Source organism: Paralichthys olivaceus, chromosome 11 (genome assembly GCF_024713975.1).
Source record: "Paralichthys olivaceus isolate ysfri-2021 chromosome 11, ASM2471397v2, whole genome shotgun sequence".
Classification (NCBI taxonomy): Eukaryota; Metazoa; Chordata; class Actinopteri; order Pleuronectiformes; family Paralichthyidae; genus Paralichthys; species Paralichthys olivaceus.
In genome coordinates this window covers 23,080,633-23,108,423 of record NC_091103.1, presented here as the reverse complement: position 1 = coordinate 23,108,423, position 27,791 = coordinate 23,080,633, and the positions used below count along the sequence as shown (strand labels likewise).

General features: G+C 40.9%; 1 protein-coding gene across 3 annotated transcripts in view; it reads left to right on the top strand.

The window, feature by feature from the left end:
* Positions 1-1,535: 1,535 nt before the first annotated feature.
* Positions 1,536-27,791, top strand: part of fndc3a (fibronectin type III domain containing 3A) — a 45,014-nt gene continuing 18,758 nt past the window's right edge. Inside the window, exons 1-7 of one of the 3 annotated variants that reach the window (XM_020088372.2) lie at positions 1,536-2,094; positions 5,198-5,341; positions 16,108-16,183; positions 25,735-25,811; positions 25,912-26,155; positions 26,383-26,682; positions 27,509-27,567. In XM_020088372.2, coding sequence (XP_019943931.1) covers positions 5,231-5,341; positions 16,108-16,183; positions 25,735-25,811; positions 25,912-26,155; positions 26,383-26,682; positions 27,509-27,567 — 867 coding nt within the window. In that variant the 5' untranslated portion in view covers positions 1,536-2,094; positions 5,198-5,230. Of the gene's footprint in view, positions 2,095-5,197; positions 5,342-12,991; positions 13,376-13,717; positions 13,871-16,107; positions 16,184-25,734; positions 25,812-25,911; positions 26,156-26,382; positions 26,683-27,508; positions 27,568-27,791 lie in introns of those variants that run through there. The other 2 variants (XM_069534023.1, XM_069534022.1) reach the window with 2 other exon arrangements.

The window sequence follows — 27,791 nt, the reverse complement described above, 5'->3', positions numbered from 1 at the left end:
TGATCACTTCTGTTCGACACAAGGTCTCTGCTAAGATTGGAGCCTTGGTGGTCAGCAAGTTCCAGCAAACCGTCTGGTAACCCCTCAACCCTACCATTTTCAGATACGTCCCTTGTGGCTGATAACTGCTGCCGCATTGGACAGTAAGGTTGAGGCCTCATCTGTGGCAATAACAAGGTTGACTATGATCCCTCTGACAGGGATGCTTATGATGATGATAGGTGCTAACACTGTACTATATTCATCTTTCAACAACCAGTCTACATCGATGGGCAAAGATCCTGCGATGGCCTCCATTCGCCTCCGGGCATTATCAAGTTATCAGACAGTTATTGTCACAGTTACTGTCTTGGCTGCGAGGTGAATGATGTGTTGTAAAATGGTGGAAATAGGCTTCCTCGCTTGCGGGCTCCTCTGATGACGTCCTTAAATTTGTCTTTGTCTACCTCATCATACTCATTGAGGAGATCATTGCTAGTGATCATTTCTCCAACAATATCATCAGTGATCATAAAGTTGAGTGTCTTCATTCCTATCCTGCTGCTTGTGAAGGATGTTCAGAGCAAGTATGAGGCAACTATGCCATATCTGAGGGACTCCATCATGACATCAGTGAGGGCCCAAGAGAGCATGTTGATGTGGAATTGCCAAAACTGTTAATAATAACAGTAATGTTTTCATTAGTGTGGTTCATTGAAATTGTACAAAAACTTTATATTTATATCAGGAGTGAGTCCTCTCTACAGTTGTCCAGACTGGACAAACTAAACACCTTTTGAGTTTTTATGTCCACTAAAGGCTACCACAGGTTCTCTAGCATGTTTGGAAGAGGAGAGTGAGGTGAAGGGTATTCAGCTACAATTGCAACTCCACCACCAGATGTCACTAAATCCTACACACTGAACCTTTAAGAAGAAACATATATCCTTAATATAATGCCCAACCTACTTATTTGCACAACTATCAAAGAAGATGATATTTCAACAATAATTCTTTTTTCAATCAAATTTTGATTTTATGGAACTTTCTTTATAACATATGCAAATAAGAAAAGAAAAAGGAAATTCTTGAAATGAGTTACCGCAGTGCTCACAATCACAAAAACCAAACAAGACAAAACGAACAAAACAAGAAATAAATAATGAAGAATAAAAAAAATACAACAATAGTTAAAAAACAAAATAACCGTAACCATAACAACGGAAGTGGTGATCTGCATATTTCAAAATAAAAGACTGTACTTCAATCCGTGTGGGAATTTCCTACGGCCCTGTCCCTAATACAGCGCAACAACACACCACTACTACACTGGTAACAAGTCAGTAACAATGAGTCGGTACATTTTAATCCACACTGATCGAGACTGACAGTGAAAAATTCGCAGTTAAAGTGAATCATAGGTGATTTTCCTGGCCCCGTCGCATAGTGCACGTATTTCTCCATGACTGACTCGATGCACGAACCAACCACAGACACGTCAACCTTAACTTCCTCATCAAAGGCATGCAAACGCAGAAAGACACACGAGTTTCACTATAAATGAACCGGATATCGGTCACGCCCGCGACATTAACCGAAACTAAATCTACCGCAACAAAATGTTGTACACTTTTGAAGAATTTGGGACTCGTCATGATCTGCTGTGACGCGCATGCGCAGACAGCCCTGTGAGCGATGGCAAAATTCCTGCCTTTTATGCGCGGAGCGGTGTTGGATGGAAAGTTATCTCGATAAAACTGGCGATTAGGATAAAGATATCGACACTTTGCATCGTCGCTGACACCCGCCGGCTGTTTCTGGTTGCTTTGGGTGCAGCCAGCGCACGCGATCGTCGTTCGTACTCAAGAGGAAGAGCACATCTTCATCTTGCTAACTATAAGCTGTGTAGCATTAGCGGGCTAGCGCTAGCATGTCACAACCCTGCCTTGTCCTGTGTGTATCTAGGTAGCTAGCTAGCTCTCAGTCCCAGGTGTTGCAGACAGTAGCCGGTCACCGGAGCTCGCTGACGTAAAGATATTGTTCGGGGGGAGGAATCATCACCGTGCATCGGCGTGTCTGTCCGGGACTCCTGCTGCTGCTGTGTCGACTGACAGAGTGAGTAACGTGAGCTGCTGGCAGTAAGTCTCCAGTGCTGCTGACTGTGTGCGATGTATTCACCGTGTTTCTTAGAAATCTCGAAATATACGTCTAATCTTTGCGTTTGTTCATGAGCCGTCAATGTTGCTACGACTATTCCGCAGTTAGATAATAACCAAGAGCTGTGACATAACGCGGAGCACACACACCTGTAGCTAGAGTAAACAGTTGTCTTGGCTGCGAGTTAGCTAACCTGATTAGCACGAATATGGAAAATAGGGAACACTACATCTGAATATTGACTTCAGTAATGTGACATGTTAAACATAAGCGTCTGACCTGCTAACAGTGATGCTAAGCAGCAGGGTTAGCTAAGTGGCTAACAACAAGTGTTAGCATAAATATGGCAAATAGGGAACCCTACATCAGAATATTTACTTTTATTCTTATATTCAGTAATGGGATATGTTGAACACAAGTGTCAGACCTGCTAACAATGATGCTAAGTGGCTAACAACAAATGTTAGCATAAAAATGGCAAAAAAGGAAAAACCACCTCTGAACATTGACTTTTATTCATATATTTAATAATGTGACATGTTAAACATTAGTGTCGGACCTGCTAACACTCATGTTAAAACACTCAACATCAATGCTAAGTCACATACATGCACTGAACTGAAAGCCAGCTGTTAAACTGGACGTTGATGAGTGGAAAACATGTCTCCAGGTGTTTCAGCTTAACGTCTCCATTCAAGTGTTGTTTCGAAATCCGAAAATATTTATGGTACTACCATAGACTGTATAGAAAGATATATGGTACTACCTGACTACAGACATTTCCCTATCAAGTTTATTGCCCAGTCGGTTTTCACTGTAAAGGTATTTCCTTTGTGCACTCGAGTTCACATTATTTCCTCATCTGTATCTTTTATTTTGTCAAAGCCAAAGTAATGAGGAATAAGCAGACGATGCAATAGCTTGTGATACTGACCTTTCAGGGTATTTTCCCCTGTGTCACCAAAACTACAACTGAGAAACAGCTGCTCTCTTAGCCACAGTCAAATAAGGACTGAAATCACACACTGCTGCAGTTTCTATATAGAAGTAATGTTTAATAAGAGATGATGTGCAACAGCTTTATTTTTGTACATTTCATATATTTTATTGTAGGTAACTAACCTGGCACTCATGCAGATCCACAGACAACCTCCAAGCATTCAATAACTGGAGTATAAGTTACGCATTCTCCCCAATAAAATACTATCATAGCTGAAATTAATGAATAATCTTAATTTCTTGTGTGAGAATATAACTCCAAAGTGGGTTTTCTTTACTGTGTCAAAGATGGGTGCTCGGAGGCATATAGTAAAAAGAGAACCTCCTGTGATTGCTGACCCACCCTATAATGGTTCTCTCCCTGACCCCAGGGAGATGTTTTGGACGTTGAAGATGTAACATGGTTCAGTTTAAAATGGCCCGTGACTTATAAACAAACTTATTGCAGTGTTTCTGACAGCAGAAGAAGCCTTCCATCATATGAAGCCTGCTGGTAATACTGGGCCAGTCCCATGGCGGTCCTCCACTGCAGCAATAGTTCCTCAAATCCAGTTCATTGACCATCACACTGTAAACTGACTTTGTTGTTTAAGCTCAAGGATGGGAGGGGCTAAAGCCAACAGATAAGCCAGATCACTGTCTGGTGACAGGGCGCATGCGTGAGATTGTAATTAGGTTCAAGGACACATGTTACATTTCCCTCATGCTGTTCTGTTGTTTTCTGGAAGAATTGTTGTTTGCCATGTGATCCTGCTACAACTTTTTCTCACAAGTGGTCTGCCCTCATCGTGGCCCTGTGTCTAACTCCATAGTAGTGTCTTAAAAGGCACCATATCTATCATCTCTCCATACTCTCAGAGTTTGACTTGACATGAGCTTATGTATAATCCCTCTTGGTCTGCATTTGTTGATTGCTTGAATTCAATAGACCTAATACACCACAATGCTCAGCTTTGAGAAGGATGTGAGTGCACTGTGTGAGATTACTGTTTTTTATTGTTGTTAATACAGTATCTTGTTTTACATCACCCTTGAGAGGAGACATTTCTGATATGTATTGATAAACTCTTCCTGACTGTTGTCGACAAGCTTGTCTTAACTCATGTGTTGCCATTTTATTTTATGGTTCTATATCGACCGCACACGTTCCATGTAGTGTTGACAAGACATTACAGGGATAATGGATAACAAAGACTATCACAGTGAGCACAGATGAGTTTCCAATTACTTGAACTAGATCTCATGTTTATATCAGCCCTCCCTGTGGTCTGTGATCAGGCCTCTTTAGTTCAGATGAATCAGATGCTCTAACCTGGCTGCCACCAGTAAATATCTTTCAGAGTAAGCAATTGGGCTGCTTTTCCACAAAATCATCAGCAGCATAAAAACAATTGATGTGCTTGGAGATTAATTTGGATGTGTATCAAATTCCCACTCAATGTGATTCAGCTTGTCACTATCTCCTTACTGGAAACGACAGCACAGTTAGAGGCTATTTGCCTCATTGCTGATAACAGATGTGTTCATCCTGTTAACAACACCGTCATATCCTAAAACTATTCACATCTTATTGAATTCAGTATATGTCACTTGGTTTTAAAATAAACTAAGAAATGCTTGCAACATGTTAAAACAATTTCAGATATTTTGTAGATATTAATGTGATATAGTCATTTCATATCAGTCAATCACAATATCCACATCCATCCTTTGATCTATCCATCAAGCTCAAGAGATTTTCATGTAATTTGTATGCCATAAAATGTCAGTAAATACCCCACTAGTTACATATCATATAACAGCTTTTATGTGTCTGCTAACAGACAGTTAAAAGAGACTACAAAGCTTGTCAGGGACATTTAATATAATAACTGTGAACACAAAAACCATGCAAGTATGATAAGCTTTTGTTTATTACCTTATTTTCTGCAAGAATTCTAAAGCCAATGTAAAAATCCCACTGGCCTTTTTCAAGGAAACCAGTGTGCTGCTAACTTCCGGGTTGGTGTAGAAAGTACGTCATCCCTGCAGCACTCTATTGATTGCTGTGTCTTTGTTGCAGGAGAACCTCTTCAGTAGTGTGAATGAGGGAGACATGGCAGACCACACCCCACCTCTGGAGTCCGGCCAGCTTCTCAGCACTGAACTCCCAATCCTTGCTTCACCACCACCCCCAACCATGGTCAACGGGGATGGCCCCCAGCAGGTACACTCAGACCTCACCCTCATGTCTCTCTCTGCTATTAGTCACACTCACTGCATCAAAGTCTGTTATACCCAAATGGACTTGGGCAAATGGACTTCATAATCACAGTTGAGGGGATTTTCTTTTAGAAGTGGTGCCTCTCTTATTTAGTCAGTTAATGGCTTCAAGTGTGCTGTTGTTAAACTGTTGTTTGTTTTTCACATGGTACGCCTAGCTGCACAGAGACAAAGTCATGATGGTGTGTATCAGCTTTTTTGTGCAGAAAATGTCAAATATTTGTACAAGTGAGCTCAAATAGGTTGCTTTGTAAAGACAGAAATATTGAGGCACAGCACTTGTGCACTTACTCAACAAATAACAGTAACACTAGAGGCAGTGACATAGTATATGGTTTGACCACCACTGGCAACATTATGCCACTTATTCTGCAAGCCTGAGTTCCAGAGTTTGAAGAGCCTTGACTATAAAAGCTTGTAATACAATGAGAATGTGAAAATTCCCTTTTATATTAATTAATTTATCATATATTTAAAGTTTTACATGATTACACCAAACTCAATCTTATTTAATCTCATTGTTGAAAAATTGTTACATTTTCATTGACAGCAGCATCTAGTATCTACCGCTTGTGAAAACTAATGTATTTGGTGGCTTGTTTTAGATGATAGATGAAATACGTAGATATTGTTCTTACTCAGTTAAGTAGTGAAACAACCCAAACAGATATGCTGTCCTAACTTCAGTTTCTCATGCATCATATTTTACAGGCAACAGGTGCTTGATGGTTTTCAACCACAGCTCTTTCAGTTTTGATAGCAGCCTCTGCTGAATGGGTACAGGATATAGAGTGATAGTGCCCAGCGTCTCTTAACTTTATCAGAGTGAGATTGAGTGGCCCTGACAAGCCTGGGTGATTTCCCTGTCATTTTGATGACCATCAGTTCGATTTGCCTAAGTTTCCGTGACTTCCTGGGGGATAGCTTGAACCCACAGTGATATCTTTTCCGTCATTTCCTCAGCCTTATGCAGTTTGCTCAGATAAGACCAGCTAATATTAGCACTGCCCTATAACAGGCCTTTCCACCCGTCATTTTTCCGCAGTGGAAAATCCCACATCTGAATCAGGCTTTGTTCACGTAGAGATCAGATTTTTCTGGCTGTGTTGTGCTATGAGAGTGTCGTTCTCATGGAATTCAGTTACCTTACCACGTCCCACAAAGGTTACCTGATTTTCTGAACATGTCCTGTGCCTGTGTTTACGCTGTTTTGTGAGAGCTAGAGGAATACAATGTGGCTGTTGCTTCCTGGCTGACATGATTACCACCCTGCTGCTCAGACCAATTTGAGACACTGCATGTTCATGATCACTGAAACACACTGAAATGTGTTCCCATGAAGAAGAATAACAAGTATCAGATAACACAGCAGTGTTATTGTTTTATTTATTTTTTGAACTACAGCATTATGACTTTGTTTTTGCAGTAGGGGTGTTTGTGTCTCAGTCTTAGACGTATGTTTGTATCTCAGTCTTAGATGTATGAATACTTGCATGCACAATCTTCAGTTGGATAAAAAAACAATGTATTTTTACTTAGCTGAGATCTGATATAATTTGATTTAAATATAATGTATGAAGCTTGACTCCAATACTGAAAATGCTTGGTTGGGCTTCAGTGAGTACACAATCCTATGTACTGTATTCAAGACATCAGTTTTGGGGTGTGACACTAGTGTTGCCAATTACGTCAATGATTTAAATTAAGTAATTGTTGTGTTTTCAGAGATTATTTATTTGCCATCTTTTTCAGTTCTGGCTGTCAAACTATATAATAAAAGAAGTTCTATAGCATACATTCTTCCTATGTAGGCTATTTATTTTTCAGATGATTTTTTAGCAGAACATCAGGCCTTACAACAATTATGGAAATTATTATTTTTGTACAAGTTTAGTAGTACACAGCTGTTAATATCCGTTATAAATGTATTTTTTAATGCACTAGTATCAGATAGGTACTTGGTATGAGGATGCAAATTTCAGGTATTGGAATCAGTACCTGGAAGGGAAAATGATCTAAGGATCCAGAGCCAAAATAATCACTTTTTAACATTAGGCAATAATGCACAAGTCAATAGGCAGTGCCTATTCAGCTTTTGTTTCAAAGCAATTCTGTCAGTACTGGATGTAAAGCATTGCAGTTTCAGGGTCATTATAATCCATCCATAATTTAAAAAAAATTCTGTATAGATACATGTCTTTACAAAAACATGGTTTCTTACTTCTTTAATCACCTTTGAGGAGATGAGATTGAGTATTTGATTGCTGGTGTTTGCAGGGTTAAGACTGATGTCTCCTGTTTGGTATTCATTAATTTTTTAGTAGAGGTGTGGTGGCTCATAAACAAGCGCATATACTAGAGTCTCGGGAGCACAGAGACTAGGACTATAATTTGTCCGAACTAGGTTTCTGGCATCTGTATTGATTGATCTCTGGTTCTGAAATAAATATTAACATTTTGATTTCTCTTAATCTTAAGGCTATATTAGTTTGCTTATTGAAAGTTCGAAGTACCTTTTAATCATTTCGGTCTGACTCATGATCATCTGTGAGGCAAAAAAAGCTTGATGCAGATCTTTTCCTGTGATTGTGGTTTAAGCATTTCTGTAACTAAGATGTAGCTTGTGTATCTGAGGAGGTGTGTAAATATCATGACAGCTGCGGAGTGAGGAGCAGGAACCACTGGAGGGGTCTGCGTGGGCCCTGACAGAGCGAGGCAGGGCTTCGGTGACAGTGAAGAGGATTCACAGCGATGTCTGACCCCTCTGATTTTGACCTTTTTAGGTGGAGAAGCTACAAGGACACCTCATTCTTTGTTCTCTGTTTCTCTATCCCAGTCTCAGCTTGGTATTAACGCTCTGTTGGACCAATTATTCTGAGTCACAGAGGAAGCTGTTGTCTTGGGGTCATTACCTGAGATGATTCCTTTTTAGAGATGACTTTGGGTACAGTATGATTCACTGCTTCCATCCATTTAAGCCCTTCTCATCCCAAAGTTCTTCCTGCTCTTGCCATTTGGTTTGAAGCTAAATTGGTAACAGATGAATCAGTCTGTTTCTGTCAATGTTTAAGCCTAGCTAATGGCTTATGTACTTAGCTTTGTCTGTGCTGATGGTTATGTATATATTCTTCCATTTTGTTCATTACTGCTTTTCATTAGACCTGTCATTTAATGTTTCTGTGCTCTTTGTGCTTGGGTTTTTATGTTCTGCTGCTTTGAGGGACAGACTGTAAGTGATAAAAACACTTTGGAGGAAAATATTTATAAGCCTTTAGTATAAATGCTCAATTGGAAAGCACTGCTCCTTGGGACAGACTTGCTGCTTAGCAGTTTCAGTAGTAAACGTCAAACCTTTGGGAAAAACATGTATGATGACAAAATATTTCAAGATGATGAAGCACGTCTTCATTCATTCAGACATAATTATGCCAGATTTGAAGTCTTCTGTGGTATAAACTGAGATTTATAGATCTGATATTTACTCTGGTCGTGAGAATACCCAGCAATGAGTAGTAACAACATGAATTGAACAGGGAGCACACAGCGTGTGTGGTCTGCTTGTGGCTTTGTGCCATGCGTGGGCTAATGTTACTGTGGGATAGTGAGACCTCACTCCCGACTCAGCCGTCTTTCGTGCGGGCCTTGTAAGCTATAGACACAGGAGACAGGGCCCTGGACCTGTGCCCCTTATAAGCTGCCAGAGGGCCCGAGATGTTGTGACAAAAATGCAGCCCACTCATTTTCTCTCCTCGTCAGCCACTGATTCATCTGTGAAGATGGGGGTGAGCCCACTATTTGTCAGCTATTGTGAGGAGGTGGACAGAGCGTGACTCAGCAGTGTTTAGGACACTTTCTTCTGAGCCAGTGAGACAAACCATACAAATTTACAGAACAGATACAAGTGCTGTCCAAGTAAATCAGTTGATCGATCTGAGCACCACTCAGTTACCATTCATTTCTGACTGAATAGCCTATTGAAACAGTTAATCTGCTGTCAGACATGGACTGAAGTCCAGACATTCTCCTGAAATGTTCTGGAGAGACTGTATGTGAGAACACAAATGTCCTGATCTACATTTTCTGGAGTTCATGTCTGAAAACAGCTTTACAGAAACCAATATTGCAGTTGATCAAAATATAAACTGAAAGCTAAAAACCATCAGATATCAACATTATCCATGTGTGTATAATAAAACATGGTTATTCAAGAGGAGCACATAAGACATCATCTCTAAAAATGACTAAAATGCAAGAGTACCTGGACTTTTCCCTGTGCGCATTGACTAACCAAACAAGAACCTTGGCCAGGAAGCTGACCTGGAACAACGACAAGGACAACCCTTAACACAAGTACAAAGTGTCCTCACTTGGTGTAGCTCTACCAGAGGGATTGCTCTGGAAGAGCTACACCAAGTGCAGCACTTCACAAGTCTGGGTTCTGCATTAGAGGAGCCAGATGGAAGGTGCTCCTGAATAGAAGAAAAGCACATGACAGCAATTCTGGAGGTTGCAGAAATTCATGTGAAGTTTGCCAAAGGCCTGAGGCAGGGGATACTGTGGTCTGTTTTAACAAAATTAATAGTTCAACTGTAGTGGAGAGCTCTGTGTCAGGACCCCCTCAGTCCATAACATCTTACACCAGGTCCACTGGTGATGTTGGCATCAGACTAGGTTTTTAAAAAAAAAAGGAATGAAAGTTCACAGAGAAGAAAGAAATAAGGCTTGAGTAAAATCCTTATTTATTTGGATGCTGACTGGTATTAGGCAGGACAGTAATCCAAAAAGCACACCCAGACTATGAGTATGTGCTTAGATAATATTTTGTGGTTGCTCTGATAAATACAAATAACAGATTTTCTCCTCTGTGAATTAATATTGCTAAGAACATAATGAATATTGGGCGTGCATGCAGTTTTTCCCCCTGCCTGTTTCTTTCCTACTATCCCATCAAGCAATATTTCCCAGAGAATCCCGTGGGTAGAGGATCATCAAATTGCCTCGAATTGTACACTTAAGCATATGCCATCAGCTGCGGGGAGACTGCGTTAGTGCCTGGCTAGTTCCGAGAGAGGCAGGATTTTCTCCGTCATTTGCCTCCCGTTTCCTGTCCACGCAGCTGCTGTATCACATCAACGCACGGTAAACAATTAAGAGGAACAAATAGTGAGAAACCTGAACTCTGAGTCACCAAAGGCCAAGAAATGTCAGAGCTAACAGCCATGAACGCATAGAGGGGACCCATTCTCATGGGTAATAAAACACAGCAGTGGCCACCTGTGTGACAGTGTGTACTAATTGATCTTCAATCTCTTTGCACAGGGCTCCTGCATGGACATAAATCTTTACAGTGGTGGGAACACGATATATAAACGTCCCCTCCTATAAATTTGTAAGAGTGCATGTGACTTTCGTTGTTCCTGTTCCTTAATGCAAGATTTCCTTCTTCCCGGGCTCTGCTCAAAAGATCATCTTTGTTGAAAATGTGACGAGGAAAGCATTGCACGCTCCAGTGCTTAGTCATCTGTGAAAAGTAACCTTTGCAGTATCCTGGCACTGTTTCTGAGTCTTTCCAGTGCTGCGGCACTTGACAAAATAAGTCCAACCTCGTTGAGTTTTTGCTGCGACACAATGTGATGTCATGTGTAAAGGCACTGTGTTGGCCAATCACACACATGCAACCTGGCAAGCAAGCAAGCAAGCAAGCCTGTTCTCCAACTGGGCTCAATGGTTGCTATTTCACTGTGTCACTGCTACATGAAACAACACACTCCCACCGACGCAGGCCCTTGAACTGTTTTAGCACTGAGCAATTGTCTGTCTGAAAATGTGATGTAAGGTTAACTGTGACTGACAGTTGCATCAGGCAAGTGGAGTTATCAGAAGAGGAACCTGACTAATCTCAAAATTAGCTTATTTTTCACTGTACCACATTTTCCTGGTAATTATGTTTTTCTCTTTGTCTATACGATACGTTTTATGCCAAATATGTTGGAGACAATGCTCCTGAAAAACTAAGACCTTGAGGTTTTGCTTTTGTTTACTGTCCGACATTGATGTAAAGTTATGACACAATTATTTTGAAAAAAAAAAAGCTAAATCATGAAGTAAAAAATATTGTCAAGCATGTTCAAACAGTACGTATGAACATGCTTGGCAATATTTTTAAGCTGTCCATATACTTAATCTAAAACAACTATCATAGCACAATACAGCAAAACATTATGTAACTTTAAAAGGTGAACAATTTTAACATCTTGGCCAAGACCCCATTACAGTACCAGACTGTTTATGCAAATTGTTCATGAATACCAGCCTCCATTGTTGCAGTTAATATGAGGAGAAAATGGCAGCAAGTAATTAAAAAAGGTGCTTTCTCTTCCAAGGCCACTGCATGGGTCTGCTTATTTTGTGTATTTTAGTCTTTTTTTTTTTTTTTTGTGTTCATATGCCAAATGCTATCTTACTGTTTGTCACCATAAACTTCGACCGCACCGCTCCACTTTTGTTTTGGACACACTGAAAGTTTGCCATGCAAATTTGCAATATTTATTTAAGATGTAGTTGAAAAGAAAAACTTGATTCAGTGACCATCTAAATTTCATTTTGTTACTTGGCATTTCTATAAATACAATTCACTTGAGAAGCCTCTTGCATTTTGGCAATTGATCTTTTCCTCTATCCGCCATATTTATCAGAATCCTTAAGTTCAGCTTTATTCATTTTACAGAATGAAATAAACAGAAGGATTTCATATTGTAGAGGATTTTGATGTACCCCCTGCGCAGTAGTGATGCACAGTATTAACTTGGCACATGCTGTTCAAATGATCAACGCTGTCACTTTAAGGACTGATCTGTTTAAATGAATGAGGACAGATGTTTCAGAAGCCCTGTTTATTGTGTCGCTGCACAAATAGTGTCTCTGTTTTGACTGTCAGCGGGCTGCTTTGTGATCTTTGGAGACAGTGGAGAACTAGAGGCTGCAATTGTCGGCAGCATTGGAGCTCCGCAATTGAACTCCCACAACCTCATCTCCTCTCACATCGATCGGAGTATTAAGAGAGGGTGTATGGCATGTCGCTCTGTGAATGGGTGAGAGAGCCAGGGGAGAGTATGAGGGGGAGGGAGAAAAAAGGAAGGAGGGAGGGACTGTAGCGTAGTCGTGTATGTCAGCTTCAGAAGCTGCGTGGGTCGCACAGCTCCCTCACGCCATTGTTGTTGTTGTGAAAAAAAGGCAGAACAAAGGACTCCCCACGCTATGGAACCCTTATACCATTGCCGGCTCAGCTGTGCTATGATCACACCCTGATGGAATGCTATTGAAATTAAGCATTAAGGAGCACAGCAGGCATTAACAGAGCTGGCACAGGCACACAGTCAGTGACTGAGGCAAGAAGCAAACTGAGGCATCATCCAAAGTCCTTCTTTTTGGTCCCGTTTTCCTGGGTTCATTCGCTTTCCTTTTTCCGGAGAGTGGCCACTGCTGATAAGGTTTCAGTGCCTTCTCTGAAGCTTTGGTGCGGACATCGCTGTGGCTTATTTGTTGAAGGGGTTGCTGTGGATACTGACTGTAGTGAGGCAGCACTGGAGCTAGAGGATAGAGTGAGCGAGCCGCCTGCTGCAGAGAGTGCCGCTATGGAGCAGATGAGGCTGAACCAGGCGAAGCAAACATGAGATTCACGCTACACGTTCTGTGAAGGCTACATCGAGCACAAGAGACTGAGCCCCATCTGCTTACAAAGCCCCTGCTGCACTCCACACCTCTTCCCAGATTCTTCCTGCATTTTGCACAAGAGTTGATGGAAGTGGGGGGTGTAAAGGATCAGCCCAGCCAGATGTGTTAGCTACGCCGGTCATGTGATTTCTCATGAGGGTTGGGTGAAGTGGTGGAGGGTCTGGTAGACCCTGGAGCATCATTTTCTTTTGCTGTGACTGCGTGAATAGCGACGCCTGAATGAGAACAAGCAATGCGGGCAACAGTAAGTAGCAGCTGGATCTTTTGCAAGCAAGATTTCCTTCCTTTTGATTTCATTAACATGCAGTGACTGTCACTGTGTCATGTATATATTTCAAACGTAACTTTCAACATGAAGATCAGATTGGAAAAGAGAGAAATAAATCTAGGGAAGGGTGTTTTCCTCACACTGAAGGTGGTGGACAACAAACGTATACATGCACCCGACTGTGAAGTGCTGAGACTTTGATTCAATCAGACCTCCCTTGCCCCTGAAAACACCCCCCACCCCCCACCCCCATCTACACTTGCTGCTGACGCTGCTTGTGTGGGTGCGTATGAACATATGAGCTTCTGTGTGTGGCAGTCAAAGGGCTCTTTCCTCTCCCTGCCGAGCACATGAATGGGAGCAGTGTCAGAGATGGAGGTGCTGATGATTTCTGTGCTCGAAGCGAACCGTGTCCAAAGCCCTTTGCCGGGGGAGTGTAGATTCTATGACGGCGACTTCCACAAGAGTGAGGTAACTGGCGCTCACACACATTATACGTGGGTTCTCTCGACGTTTTATCAGGATGAGGAAACTGATGAATGGGAGATGGTTAAGAGTATTTTTATGGATGTCATCTGACTTGTTGATAAAGTGTTTGTCTTCAGGTCTGTTAATAATTTTCATGTTGTTTACTTATTAAAAGAAGTGGCATTGTGAGCGACGTTTAATGGTTTTTTTTTAGGCTTCCTCTTATTCAGTTCTGACGCTCAGGTGTGTTGTAATGATGAGAGAAGCAGGACTAAGTGTGGGGTAGCAGCGATGAACTCTCTAAATGTTGTGACATAAAAATAGATGGTTAGGGTTAGTTTAGGTTCATGGTTTTACCTTAAAAATGCCTGTATAGTCTGGTACCTAGTGGCAGTTGTTTTCTGTACATCAATAGATATATAACACAAATTGTCTTGTTATAAATAATGAATCCTTTCACTATTTTTATTTAAAATGTGTACACAAGCAATACTTTGACACTGAGACTAATTGTTATGTTTTGCTTTGTTAGAAAAAGGTTTAAATCACATTATTTGCTGGAGTATACAGGATTACAGACTCTTGCAAATAATTACTTGGTTTACAAAGTTTAGGTTAATGGTAAAAGCTTGAAACGCCTCATAACCGAACAGGACATTTTTTCCCTGCACATTAATATCAAGTATTGACTGAAACAGCTTTCAATCATGATTCCTTTGAAAATCTTAATGTGACATATTGACTTTTTTTTTGCTGTCATTTGCTGCCTGGGTTTTGCTTGTTTTGTCTAGAGCCAACATCTGTTGAGTGTTCCTGGAACACACAGCTCTATAAAGGTTACTGACTTTTAATCTAATCATTTAGATGATTAAGGTTAATGGTTGAAGCTTTAATGTGAATGTAAAGCCAAATAACTAAAGAGGACAAAAAAGTCATGAGACAGTGTTTAATTTGTTAAATTCTTTAAAATTTCATAAACACAATCAGTTATTCTAAGCAATTGTTGTTGTTTTTTTAATTCACACCTTTTGCTGCCTTTAGGCAACATCTGTTGAATATTTCTGGAATATACGTCAGTTCAAATGTATCTCTTTTTTATTAATTTCAAACTGTGCAGCTGTTGTGGAAAACACCCAAACCAAAATGCCATTGGTTAAACTTTGAGGTTGTTTTTTAATCATTAACCGTATGACTGTGTTACCTGTATGAAATGGTTACATACCAACAACATTTTTTTGTATTTGATAATACATATTTAATTTTAAATTGAACCTATATTTATATGTGACTTAAAGTCTTATCAAACTGAGATACTTTAATTGGTTTATCTTGAAATTGACAATGAGAGTTTGTGTGTTGTATTAAACACCCCTTCTCAGACATGCAGGTATTTACTACTATTCATAGATTTAATTATCAAGATATTGTAGAGATTACTGGTATTCCCATTTAGTCTCCCAAATGAAAACTGAATTTTTTGCAGTATAATTCCTGTTTATCCCTCCAGCTGCACAGTCTGCTGCACATATTTAAGCATGTTGAAACACTTGCAACAAGAGCAGACAGCTTTGTGTGTTTTGGTCATTATTGATACTGTAATATTTCTGCTGCTTTTACCTGCTTCTGCCTGCGCCACCTACACATCATTGCAGAAAATGATAGATGGAATGCAATTTTTTCCTAGTACTACTTTCAGGTGACTGTATTGTCAGCGTTTTAACACCAATCACCATCAGTGCAACACCGACTACTGTTGTTGTAAAGACCAAATGTGTTTTTCTCAAGAATGATGCTGCTATTCACACTGGAGCAGTGGAGGAAAAGTTGCTAACATGTAAATGTATGCATGTACTAACAAAGCTTTAGTTTTAAAAGTGCAATAGGAAATATTTACAAAAATAACGTTGTCATATTTAGACTGTATATGAAGATGGACAATATGTCTCCACATTCTCCCACTATCCAGAAATTACCAGATATATACAGTTGTTGCATTTGAAACGTGCTGTGTTGTAAAATGCCCAAGCATTCCCTTTCAAGTGTTTACTGCTGTGAGCACTTTAAGGTATCAAGTTTTTGGAAGTTGTATCTGATCAAGTTGTCACATTCTCTCTCTCTCTCTCTCTCTCTCTCCCCCCCTCTCTCCCCCTCCCCCTCTCCCTCTCTCTCTCTCTCTCTCTCTCTCACCTCGGAGGGAATGAACTTATTTTGTCAAATGAAAGGTCTTTGTTTTTCCGCAGGTAATCCTGGTGCAGGTAAACCCAGGTGAAGCCTTCACTATTCGACGAGAGGATGGTCAGTTTCAGTGTATCACAGGTGAGAAAGCTACTCTGTCGATATATTGTGGTTCTCGATTTAAATGCATGTTGTCTAATATCTAATTGTAAAAAGATAAGTGGATCACAAAATCTGAATTTTGTATTACATAGAGATATATTTGGACACATGTTCACATGATTGAAATCAGAACATGGCCAAGTGCAATATCCATAGTTCAGGGGCTGCATTATTTAAAAAACAAAGTTGTATGCCACAAATCACAGCTATGAATAAAGCGTTGTGATGTAAAAGAGATGGAAATACTCTCCAGACATTAGAGGAGCTTGCATGAAACAGACTCATGTAAAAATCAAATCATCGTCATTTTATTTTTCATTGAAAATGAAATGCAAAAATTACCACTCCCGCTAAAATTGTGACTCATATTGCAAACACAAAAGAAACGAATGAAATAGTTTTATCTTAGTTTCATTCAAGGGCATGTCCTTAATATGAAGACTGTGAAATGAGGAACAAAATATTCAGTAGGCAAACCTCTTCACAAAGAAGAAAGTACTTCAATGAGAGGAGACGCACATATATTTTCACTGGGTTTTTCCGGGCATCGTGACAGTAAGGCAAGCAATCTTCACAGATCTCCACTATAATGTCTGGCTCATTCCAAATGCTTAGTATTTAACTTGTACACTGTCATCTATGGAAAGCTGAGACATTCATTAATACTATAAATATAGAAAATATATAGAGCTGGGTCATACAGTTAAGGTGAACATCACTTTTTCTTAATATTGATATATATCACATAATACGCAAATCAAGCATCAAGCAAAATAACATATAAAGATTATAAAATGGTTGTTCAGTGTAATAAGTTGTTACTTATGATGTTATGCAAAGCATCAGACAACTCTTCACACACGTTTCCAAGATTCAAGATGTTTACCGTCACACTGGTTATACAAGTTTAATCATGTGAAGTAATTGAAATAATTAATACAACTTTGCACATTGATGCTGGACATTGTCAGAGGTTCTTTCTCACAAAGTGACACAGACAGACACACACACACACAAACACACACTGGCCTGACATTAACCTACTGCTTACAGCCTTACACTCGAGTTTATAGGTGTGTGTGTTCTGTGTTATGTTATTAGTCTTTTCTTTTATTACTCGAAGGATACATAGCCACTGTCATTTTTTAAATAAAGGTGTGTGTTAAGTATTGAGAATCCTGAAGTTTAAAATAATAATAGGTGTAGGTATATTCTAATAGACAGCGTTACATTTTGGTTGAACCACTTTATTTCTGACAGTCACCTTCACTCACATTCACTCGTTTTGGTTTACTGGTGTTTGCAGTAAGAAAAGAGGAAGGGTTGACCAGGAAGCACTGACGTATTTTTATTCAAATGACAACAGGATGTTGGTCATGTCTCATAGTTTCCAGGTTGCTTAATGACATAATTGCTTTTGCAATGATTATTTTTTTCATTCAGAACAGGACTAGGGATTAGAATGATTTTAGATTTTAGTAAACTAAATGTTTCTAGAGCAGCAACAGTATATTTTACATCAGCAAAGTCACTTTATAGCCTGCATGCAATATCTCACTGGAAACAAATATAAAATGCCAGTAAAATACTTTATATTCCTGACATCAAAATACTGAGTAAAGTTTTGAAAGAATGAAAAATGCAGACGTCCAAGAGTATTGGCCTGTGCTCGGTCCTCCTCCCTTGGCTGCTGGTGTGATTCACTGTTTGCAGGTACAGCTGGTGGAGACGGGAGGAGGGCGGGCGAGGAGCTGCAATAGCTAGTTTACAAGATTTTTAATATTCATGGGAAACTTAGATGAACAGACTGAGGCTACATAAAAACAGCTTTTGTTTTTTTTTTATCTTGTCCATAACAGATTGCTATTAGCTTAACAAGTACGCTGCAGACTTTGCATCGCTGCTCTACTTTTTCTGTGTGTGTGTGTGTGTTTCACTGAAGGCCCGACCCTTAGTCAACAACTATGTTTGACAGGAGATACAAATTAATTGTGTTTTGATAGACCATTACAATGCAATTTTAACATACTGTAATTACAGTGTATTTGGGTGGAGGAGTAAAAGGTGGTGTTAGAGTAAGGATGTGTTACAAATTCTTATTTGTCCTGATGGCTGTCATTTCCCTTTTCCTCGATTGTTGATGATTGTGTTTGGCTTTGCGACAGCAACAACGCAGTCTGGCTCCAACATGCCACTGACATTGTGAACATAAGACAGCTGGAGTAGTTGTAGGAGTTAGAGGTGTTCGCTCATTATTGTAAACGATAATGATCAAATGCAGTTCCTCAGGAAAACATTCATCTGAAAATAATTTATGGCTTACTCCACAGACACTTTCTGTGAGCTCACAGCCACTGATTTTTATGATAAAGAAAAATAAAGGCGTAATAAAAAAAAAGATTTGTGTGAATAATGTTTGATACTCACAGGAGGGAGGCGCTCAACATTTTAGCATAAATCCTGTGACCCATGTATAGACTAGTGCTCACTGTGGAAAGACTCTGATATTTCTTTTCTGTAGACTTTCACCGTGTTTTCGGATGTACATGAATAACAACAGGACAATAGGCCTCAGGCATCCATGTTTAGTTAAGGAGCCAAAGCAGAGATATAAAGTGATGCTGCTCAGGCAGGAAGCCATCATACTGCTTGCTCTCACTGGGGCTCTTCTTCTTACTCCTGTCTGACTGAGCTCCCACACCGGCCCCCCATTACGAGCTGAGTAAACCCTCTTAATAGGGAGCGAGCATACATAGTCTCTCCATCAGAGGAGAAACAAAGAGCTGAGAGGTGCCACATAGATCAGTGTGACTGCTACTAACTGGCCTGTCACAGGGTGCGCTCATCTCCCTGTGACGTGAATAGAGGGATGACTCACCGCTTGCGGTGCAAGGAGGGAGGAAGAAGAGTGTGTGCGTGCGGGCGGGTGAGCATGCATGCATGTATGCACATGTGGTGGTTGGTTGGTTTGATTTGTTGTGTGTTTGCAACAACAGACTATCCGTGTTCATTTGTCTGTTGTGCATATGCATGCTTTCACCTTTAACTGTATTATGTTCTAACAGGTACATCATGACACAGTTACAAAACCTGGATGATCTGTTTTTATGCATATCCTTCTGGTTGTGCTTCATCCCACAACAATTTGTTTATTCAATCATGTATTTTAAGCAGTTTAATGTGCGTAACAGCTTCGTACTAGTGCATGACAGCCTGTTTAATAGAAAGAGACATTCTTGTAAAATGCCGTTTATGAGGCTCATATAAATGCCTCGGAGGAGGGGGTTAATTAGAGGGGCCATTAAGCAACTTCTTGCTAGATATCCTCCTTGCCATAATGGTAGTTCTGTATGTGAGTGGACAGTTCTTCATAGCTTCAACCAGGGTCGGCCTTTCTTAGCATCTGCCACTGTAGATTTGAAGGCTATATCTCTGGCACCAAGCAGTGGACCACCTAATAGGCTTGGAGACTGATGACGCAAGTCTGCATCAGGACCATTGGGTTGATTAAATCCACTTCTTTATCTGACTTAGCATGCCGGTGATTCACATCACTTTGGATGATTCAGTCTCTTGATGGCTGACAGCACCGTCTAGTTCCAGTGGGTTTATTGAGCCTGATAGAGATGTGCTTTCTCGCACAAAAGACAAGGCAGCCATTCTGGCTTCTTAACAGGAAGCTCAATGCTGTATGTGTGTGCATGTGTCTGCATGCATACACCTGGCTCAGTTTGTGGCCTTGGTCCCAGTGTCCTTTGGCTTTTCTCCCTGTTAGATACTGCCTGGTCAGCCAGCTCATCTGCCTACTTGTCCCTCATCACTGATACCTTAGCTGTGAAATACCTCATGTCATTCTTGATAGTGCGGCAGATGTGCTTAGTCTATTTTCTATCTGAGGCACTTAAAGCTGTCATGTTCCCTGTGTCTGAAACTGAGCAGGCAGGATGTGCACTGTTGAACATCTGACTGTGTGGTGAGTTGGTATCCATACTGTTGATACACTAGTATCGTCCACTGGAATTAACTTTTAGAAATCTCTACCTCTGCATTTGATATTTTTAAAATCGATATTCAGACCCATAGATGGAGCTAAATGTACAGTACGTATAGACTGTAGACGTAACTTTATATTTATCAGTATCAATATTTATTTAAGTAATTGACACAATGCCATTTAGTTCTGAAATGATTTTTTCTTCCATTTTACTCATGTCGTCAAGTAAAGAAATACTTAGTATTACCTGATCTTTTATGAAATATCTATTTGATGATAAGCAATGTTTTTATAGAATTGGTTTATTTTAGTTTATAATGGTGATATTAAACAAATAAGTATATCAGACTAATCGTTGAATTTTATCGTGGCCCAAATATCAAGATACATATTGAGTAGTCTTTTAAGGGAGAGAAGCACACTCGGAACAGATAATATACTCATAACCATCATCAAACAGTGGGTTTCCACTGGGGGACAAGTGGCACACAAGTTATGCTTCCAGTGGTCGGTCCATTATTTTAACTGGGAACACAGCACTTAAAATGACATGGACTTGCACCATCATAATCATTCTGACTAACCCCATGTGCACAGTTGTGGTATGGCTGAACGTTTCCTCACCCCCAGCGCCTTCTTCCAAACAAAACCCATGACATGGGTCACATAATTGCGCTGCAAACAGACACAATAGTCACATTAGCATATTATTTTTATACCCGTCGCCTCCCTGTACCCGAATCCAAGGACATGTATACAAACATGTGAATGTAGATGCACACACAGGCGCTGTTCATTCAGAGCTTCTGCAGCGAGTAGCTCTATGAATGACTGAGCTTGTGACTCATTCTCCCATTGCTGCGTTGATACCAGGGGAGAGGGAGAGAGCTTAAAGAGGATCATAGAGGATGATGAGAGGGAGGGGTGTTCCAAAAAAAACCTTTTTGTTTTTTCGCCAAGTTTAGTCAGGGGTGGAAAGTCCAATGCAGTGTGATATTATACCCATTCATTTCATGTAATTTCATTAAAATCATGAACATCACTGGGTTGGTGACTGACCTGTTGCAGCAAGAGACAGTCATTTTAGAGTGTTATCATCATATTCAGAGCTGAGACAAATAACTCATTATTGAAAAAAACAAAAAAAAATCCCTGCCCCTGTCGTCAAGGCCCTTCTCTTGTTCTGGATCCGTCTGGCTGAGAGCAGCAGCAGCAGCGTCTGATGTTCTGTAATAAGTTTAGGCATGAAGGTTACTGATTCCCTCCCTTCTAAAACGTCACTCATGCTGGTGGGATTACAAGAGCCACACAGGAGCCTTGAAATATCAGGAATTCAGACAAAGTTTTCTTACACCTAAAATAAAATAGCCAATCTAATTAAATTGTTCCGTTGTTTACTGTACAGCTTTGTCCCTCAGACTCTGGTTTGCACAGTGATCAATAGCGCCTGTCTGTTTCCTCTTTTTCCTTTTGTGTCCATCCTCGATCTGCCTGGATCGGTGGTGGTTGGATGCTAACAGCCGTGTAGACTGTAGACTGGCAGCCTGGTCACGGCTCCACAATCTACTAATTGAAAGTTACACTTATTGCAAATTACTACCCAATTAACTGCTGGAAGATCGTACGTGCTTCCAAGAAGGATGTGCCATGCAGAAAGAGAACAATTTGCTACAGAGTCATCACTAGAAAAACCAAGGGTTCGGCTTTAATCTTGGAATTTGTTGAATGTAATTCTATGTAGCCGGTTTCCCTTGCTTGGTTGCAATAATTAAACTCTGTCACTCAACCTGCTCACCCTCCCTTGCCTATGTGGATGGAGACAATTTATTAGCTCTGATTAATAATCAAGCCTGCTCCATCTTTATAGGTTTACAGTTCATCATGTTGCCATTCACAGCTTATTGAGAGCTCCCATATGACACCACACCATCTCTCCTTCTGCCTGTCTTACTCCTGGCCACTCTAGCTGTGTGCTTTTTCTTTTTCCCCCCCTGCTCTCATTTTAATCCACCCAGCCGCTGTCTAGCTTGTCTTCCCCGCTTCTTTTTTTCTCCGTATCTAATTGAGTGTTTATTTGTACATCTGATTAAAGCTGGCAGTTTGCTTGGATTGTTGCTGCCAAGTTCCCTCTGTTTGCGGTATGCCTTATAAGACCTGTGTAAAGTCCCACTTAAATCTTTCTTTGTTGTGATCTCTTTTCATTTGCAGAGGAAGCAGGTGGGTGTCTTATCACTCTTGCACATCTGTGTGAGTGTGTTTTTGTGTGTGTCTGTTCTTTTCATGGGTCTCTCCCTCTGCTTGTTCACCCAACCCAAACAATTATCCCCACCTCCCTGCCATAACCTCCAGCCCCCACTTGACTCAAAAGCGAGTGCACCGGTTATAAGTTAAGATCCTGTTGGCCTTCCACGCGAGGCGGAGAGGCGAACAGGGGTTGTGTTATGTTGACGGGAGATGATGGTGCTCCCAAAGTGTTACCTAGTCTCTGTTTACATTGCTAGAATGGGCAGCTTGTTTGTGGCTATTCTTGGCTCAGTGGCAGCCTGCTGTTTTGTGGAGGAGGACTGATGTTTTTCCCGTGGCTGCTTCCTCTGGAAGGTTGGTACTCCACAGCCACGTCAGCACAGCCAATGCTCCAGTTGACTCAAGGGGGAGGGGGAGAGGGATGTGGCCCTTTCTATCTGATCTCTGTCAGCACTCGTGCGTCAGTCTGATGTAAAAGAGTAGATGTCCCCCCCTTCCCGATTCTCCGCCCAACCTCTCTTCTCTCTTTTTCCTTCTCGTTCTCACTCTCTTAGATGTGTGTGGTTGCGTGACTGTGTGTGTGTTTGTGTGACCTCCCTCACCCTATGCTTTCTGCAGGTCCTCCTCTCCCTATGCCCTCCAAGTGTAGAACACACAAAGCCTTTCATTACAAAAAAATTATATGTAGTAGTAGAAAGTAGAAATAAATGTGAATAATCAGATTTCCTGTTAAGCATCAGCTTTAATTACTGGAGTACCATTCAGATGTTTTGTGGCTAAAAACAAGTGGAAAACACCAGCATAGCCCTTTCATCGAAGGTTATTGGATGCACCTGCCCTTTAAGCAAACTGATCCAGCAGCTTTATTTGCACATTGGGAGGTCCAAAGCTTATTTCTGAATTGATAAAGACCATTTTGACCTTCCTCTGCGAAAGGTTGGTCCGAGTATCAAAAAAACACACTTCTGTCGTGAAATCACTGGACTGTCAGAGTATTATTTGTCCCACAGTTTTCATAATTTGAGCCTGACCAATTTAGCAGCTGTTTTTAGGCAGATTTGAGCCTTTCATAGACATGTTGGTATCACTATTTCCTGACGTGACAATATGAAAGCTATTGTTTTACATGTGTTTTACTCCCTAGTATCTGTAGCCCATATCAGTCAGGCCTTATTCATAATTATCTGAAATGAACACAACATAGAAAATGTCATTTTTGCACTGCCACTTAATTTGAAACTGTGCAGAATCCTTTCCTCCCCTTTTGCATGTGCTGTCTCTGTCTTTCTCTCCCTCTCACAGTGTCAGTGGCCCATCAAAACATTCATAAACGTATTACCATTCTCAAGGTAGACTTTGGCATAACATTGGTAGATTACACTTTGGCGGTGCATGTTTAACCCTCACTACCCCTCAACAGCCATTGCCATAGCCGTTACAGATGTTTTGGGAAACACTGCTTTTAGCTATTTTCCTCTATTGAAAGAAGTGAATCTGCTTCTGCTACATTTGAATTTCCCCCTTAATTGGTCATCAGGTAGTTGCACAGCAGCACCTGCCTTTTAGCTTGACAGACTTTATTAGTCTTAAAAGTGAGTGAGCTAACAGTACAAACTTTGAACTCCCACTCAGATGACATTGTAATCAGAAATCAATGGGTTCTGTGCCTGTGTTGTTGCCTTGATTCAGACTGATCTCCCCTATGTTCCCTGAGTGCAGGAATAAAAAGGGGAGGGGATTTCACAGCTAGGTAGGGAAATGACTCACTGCCTATTATTCTCCTGGCTCTTTGCCCTTTTGAATTCAGTTTAAGAGCAGTACCTGCCATCTGTCTTGTCCAGTGAAGTTTATTAGCAGGTAGACTAATGCAGTATGTTCCCAATGATTTTTAAACCAACAGAACGTAATAAATTGTGTGTGATAAATTGTGGGTGCATCTTCTGTCTTTGTTTTTTGTTTGTTGTCATTGGAAGAGTCAGGTGTAAGGGATCAATATCCTGTAACTGAAAATTATCAATAACTTTCAGTAAATTAGGTTGTTGTCTGCATCAGCGCTCACTTAACATTTTCCTCTGGGAGGGGGAGCCTGGACTTCAGCACCTGAAGGGGTGGTACCGAGGGTTAGAAGTGGGAGGTTTCATTCACTCATTGCACAAGCCAGCTCCTGTAGTCCAGGCCCATTATGACCGGTTATTTAGAAGTGCCTTCTCTCTGCGTACACAGACTTTAACAAAAATGAAGGAAAACTCTTCCTCAAGCAGGCTGCGGGGAGGTCAGTGTGTGTTGTGGATCTGTTTTGTTCTCCTGCATGACATATGTTGTTCAGCCCATGGTGCTTATGTCTTAGGTTTGTAACAAGAGAAATCTGTGAATGTGCAAACTTGGCACAGAGGTCCCTCTCTCTTTCTGCTGAGTTGTCACTTCTCTGAGCTGAGCTGAGCTAAGCTGCTGCACTGGCCCCTACAACAGAGCCACGCAGGAAACTTTGTTGTTCCTCAGCACTTTTGTAAAGTGCTCTTCTTGTATTTGCCAGTATTTAAAAAAAAAAAAAACGTGTTCATCTGCCTTTTCGTACTCAGATATTAAAAATGCAATAGCTCTTGAAAATGCAGCTTTGGGGATTTCCACCCCCTTACCTAGATAACATTTTAGGGTGGCTCCAGTAAAAACCTGCCAAGTGTCATATGCTAAAGGTGACAAAATGGGAGGGTTTATTATCATTGTCTAGGGTTTCAGAGTTCACTATTATCTGGTCTTCTCTATGTGACTAAAAGTCACTTTCAGGGTTTGGTATTCACAAATACGACCTAATATATAAAACTTAAATGAAGAAAATATTCATATTTATGTTAAACAAATCTGTCATGCATTGTTTACTCTGTAAAATAAAGGTACATTTTCTCCATAGCTACAGCCAGTAAGACTCCTTGGAACTGTAGTATTTAGAGTCAATTGCTGTACCATACTTACAACTGATGCCTTTTCAACATATTGTAACTGTAATCATTCAAGCAAATACTTAACATGTGAACAGAACTTTCAAATATCGGTGGGTGTTATAAACAAAGCTCACTTCACGTTTATGTATTTGTATGTAAGAGACATTCTCTGATGTAGGTAGATCGTAAATTGGGTTTTGTATGAACATGTGTCATCTGTTGAGCTCAGGTTTGGGCTTTGATGAATCTGGTCAGAGTCGGGCTGAAATTCCAGCCAAATGTACTGCAGATGAAACAGCTGTTTAACCTGAGGGAAAATGTTTGATCTCACTGCTTCCTGCTTCTATACTCAGGTCCTGCTCAGGTTCCCATGATGTCTCCAAATGGTTCAGTGCCTCCAATCTATGTGCCTCCTGGATACGTTTCACAGGTATCCCCCCTACACTACCTCCAGTCCAATGTATCTGACCGGCATCTTGTTTAACCCAGATTAAATTTGATTTCTGCGTCTTGTGCCTGTTCCCTCCTAGATCATAGAAGAGAACGGAGTGCGGCGGGTTCTGGTTTTACCTCAGCAGCCAGAGTTCCACCCAGGGGGGCACTCCCCTCTTCACCACCCTCCACCTCCACCCCATGCCCACCTACCTGCCTTCATCCCGCACCCTGCCATGATGCCCCCACCGCCGCACCTGTACACAGGCATGCCGGGGGGCGTGGGTGACATGAGTTCTCAATACAACTCCCAGTATCATCCAGCTCTCTACTCAGAGCAGGGTGAGTTGGAGCCGGCATTGTCTGGACTGTATTGTCATCTTAAGATGTATTTTATTTGTGCTAACCACTTCATATGCAAGACCTGAGCCAAACTGTTCAGTCTTTCAGTTACTCAATAATAGTGACTTTACCTCAATATTGCCCTATTTTTTCACCATTTTCAGGCTTTTTTCAGATTCTGTTTTTGTCAGTACAAACTCACAAGTCCTGTCATTTTGTTCCCCCAGTCTCTACAGATTCTCACTCCCAACACGGACGCCCGCCGTTTGTTCACAGAGACGACAGAACTAGCAAAACATTTGAGCGTCTGCAGAAGAAACTGAAGGAGCGTCAGGGCGGTGGAGGAGGAGGGCAGGTGAAGGACAGCCCCCCGCTTTCGCCACAGAAGACTTGCAATAGCCCTCCGACGGCGGACATTCACAATGGCGTTGGAGGGAAAGGGCTGGACGTGGAGCAGGAGAAGCTCACTCATGCAGTGGCTAGCCCTGACAAGGCGGCAGGCAGAGGAAAAAATGGCGAGTCGGGAGGTAAGGAAGTTTAAAACGGTGGAGGTTTGTGAAAATTTACAATTTGGGTTAGCACAGAATTTTCCAGACGTCAGGAGTGGATTGCGTTAAGGTGCAGAGAGAAGTGCCTCATTAACTGCAGCAGCTGGTGGCAGCAAAGGATCAGCAACACGGCCAACATTATTCTTGATTACAAGAACTCTGACTGCTCATTAATCACAGAATTTAACACTGCTTCCTGGCGACACCAGTGCATAATTAAGGAATTACTGTCAATTTTGAGAGTGGGGGAGAAATAATTTCACCTCATGACCTCACGAAGAGAGATTTAACAAGGCAAAATTATGGGTGTAATGTGATCATTTCTAAAGAAGGAAGATGAAGTTAGAGGTGAGTAAAAGGGAACACAAATATACACAATAAGAAAAAAACCAAAAAACTATTTTCTGTGACTGCAACCCTCTTTTGGTTACAACATTTGTTTAGACCCAATTCATTGATTGTGGTCTCTTGACGTTGGTGGAGGGAGAGAAGTTCTTACTACAGCTTTTTCCAAAACTTTTCTGCAGAAATGTTTAATCTTGATATTAAAGAAGCTGGCGCTAAATCAGTAACTTTTTCTGATGTTACACTACAATAAGCACACAGACATGATGCTCAGTGTAGTTAAAATAACAAAATGTTTTTTGTGCTCACAATATCCAGCAGATAAAATTATAATCAGAGCTAAGTCACTATTATCTATGACTGACATGGTCTGTCACACGATACATTTTGATACATTTTTTGTAATTTCATAAACAGGGTTTTATTTGCTGTCCACATTTCTGTTTATTTCTCTTCTCAGAGCTGGACAAGGAAGCCCAGGCCCTGCAGGCACTGCTAAGTACCATCAGTAAACCAGTGGTTAGTATTCAATTCGCTTTCTTGCATCTAATTAATGCAATTTGCATGATTTTATGTGACTATTAGTGCTGCGTTCATGAAAACTTGTAATGATGCAAATGTAGTGCATCATTAAACATTCTATTAACATCCATGATGAATTCTTGCTGACAACCTGCTAATGGAGTCGGTCCTGCTGACTACCATCCATGTGGGGATTCCTATTCCCAAATGTGCCTCTAAAC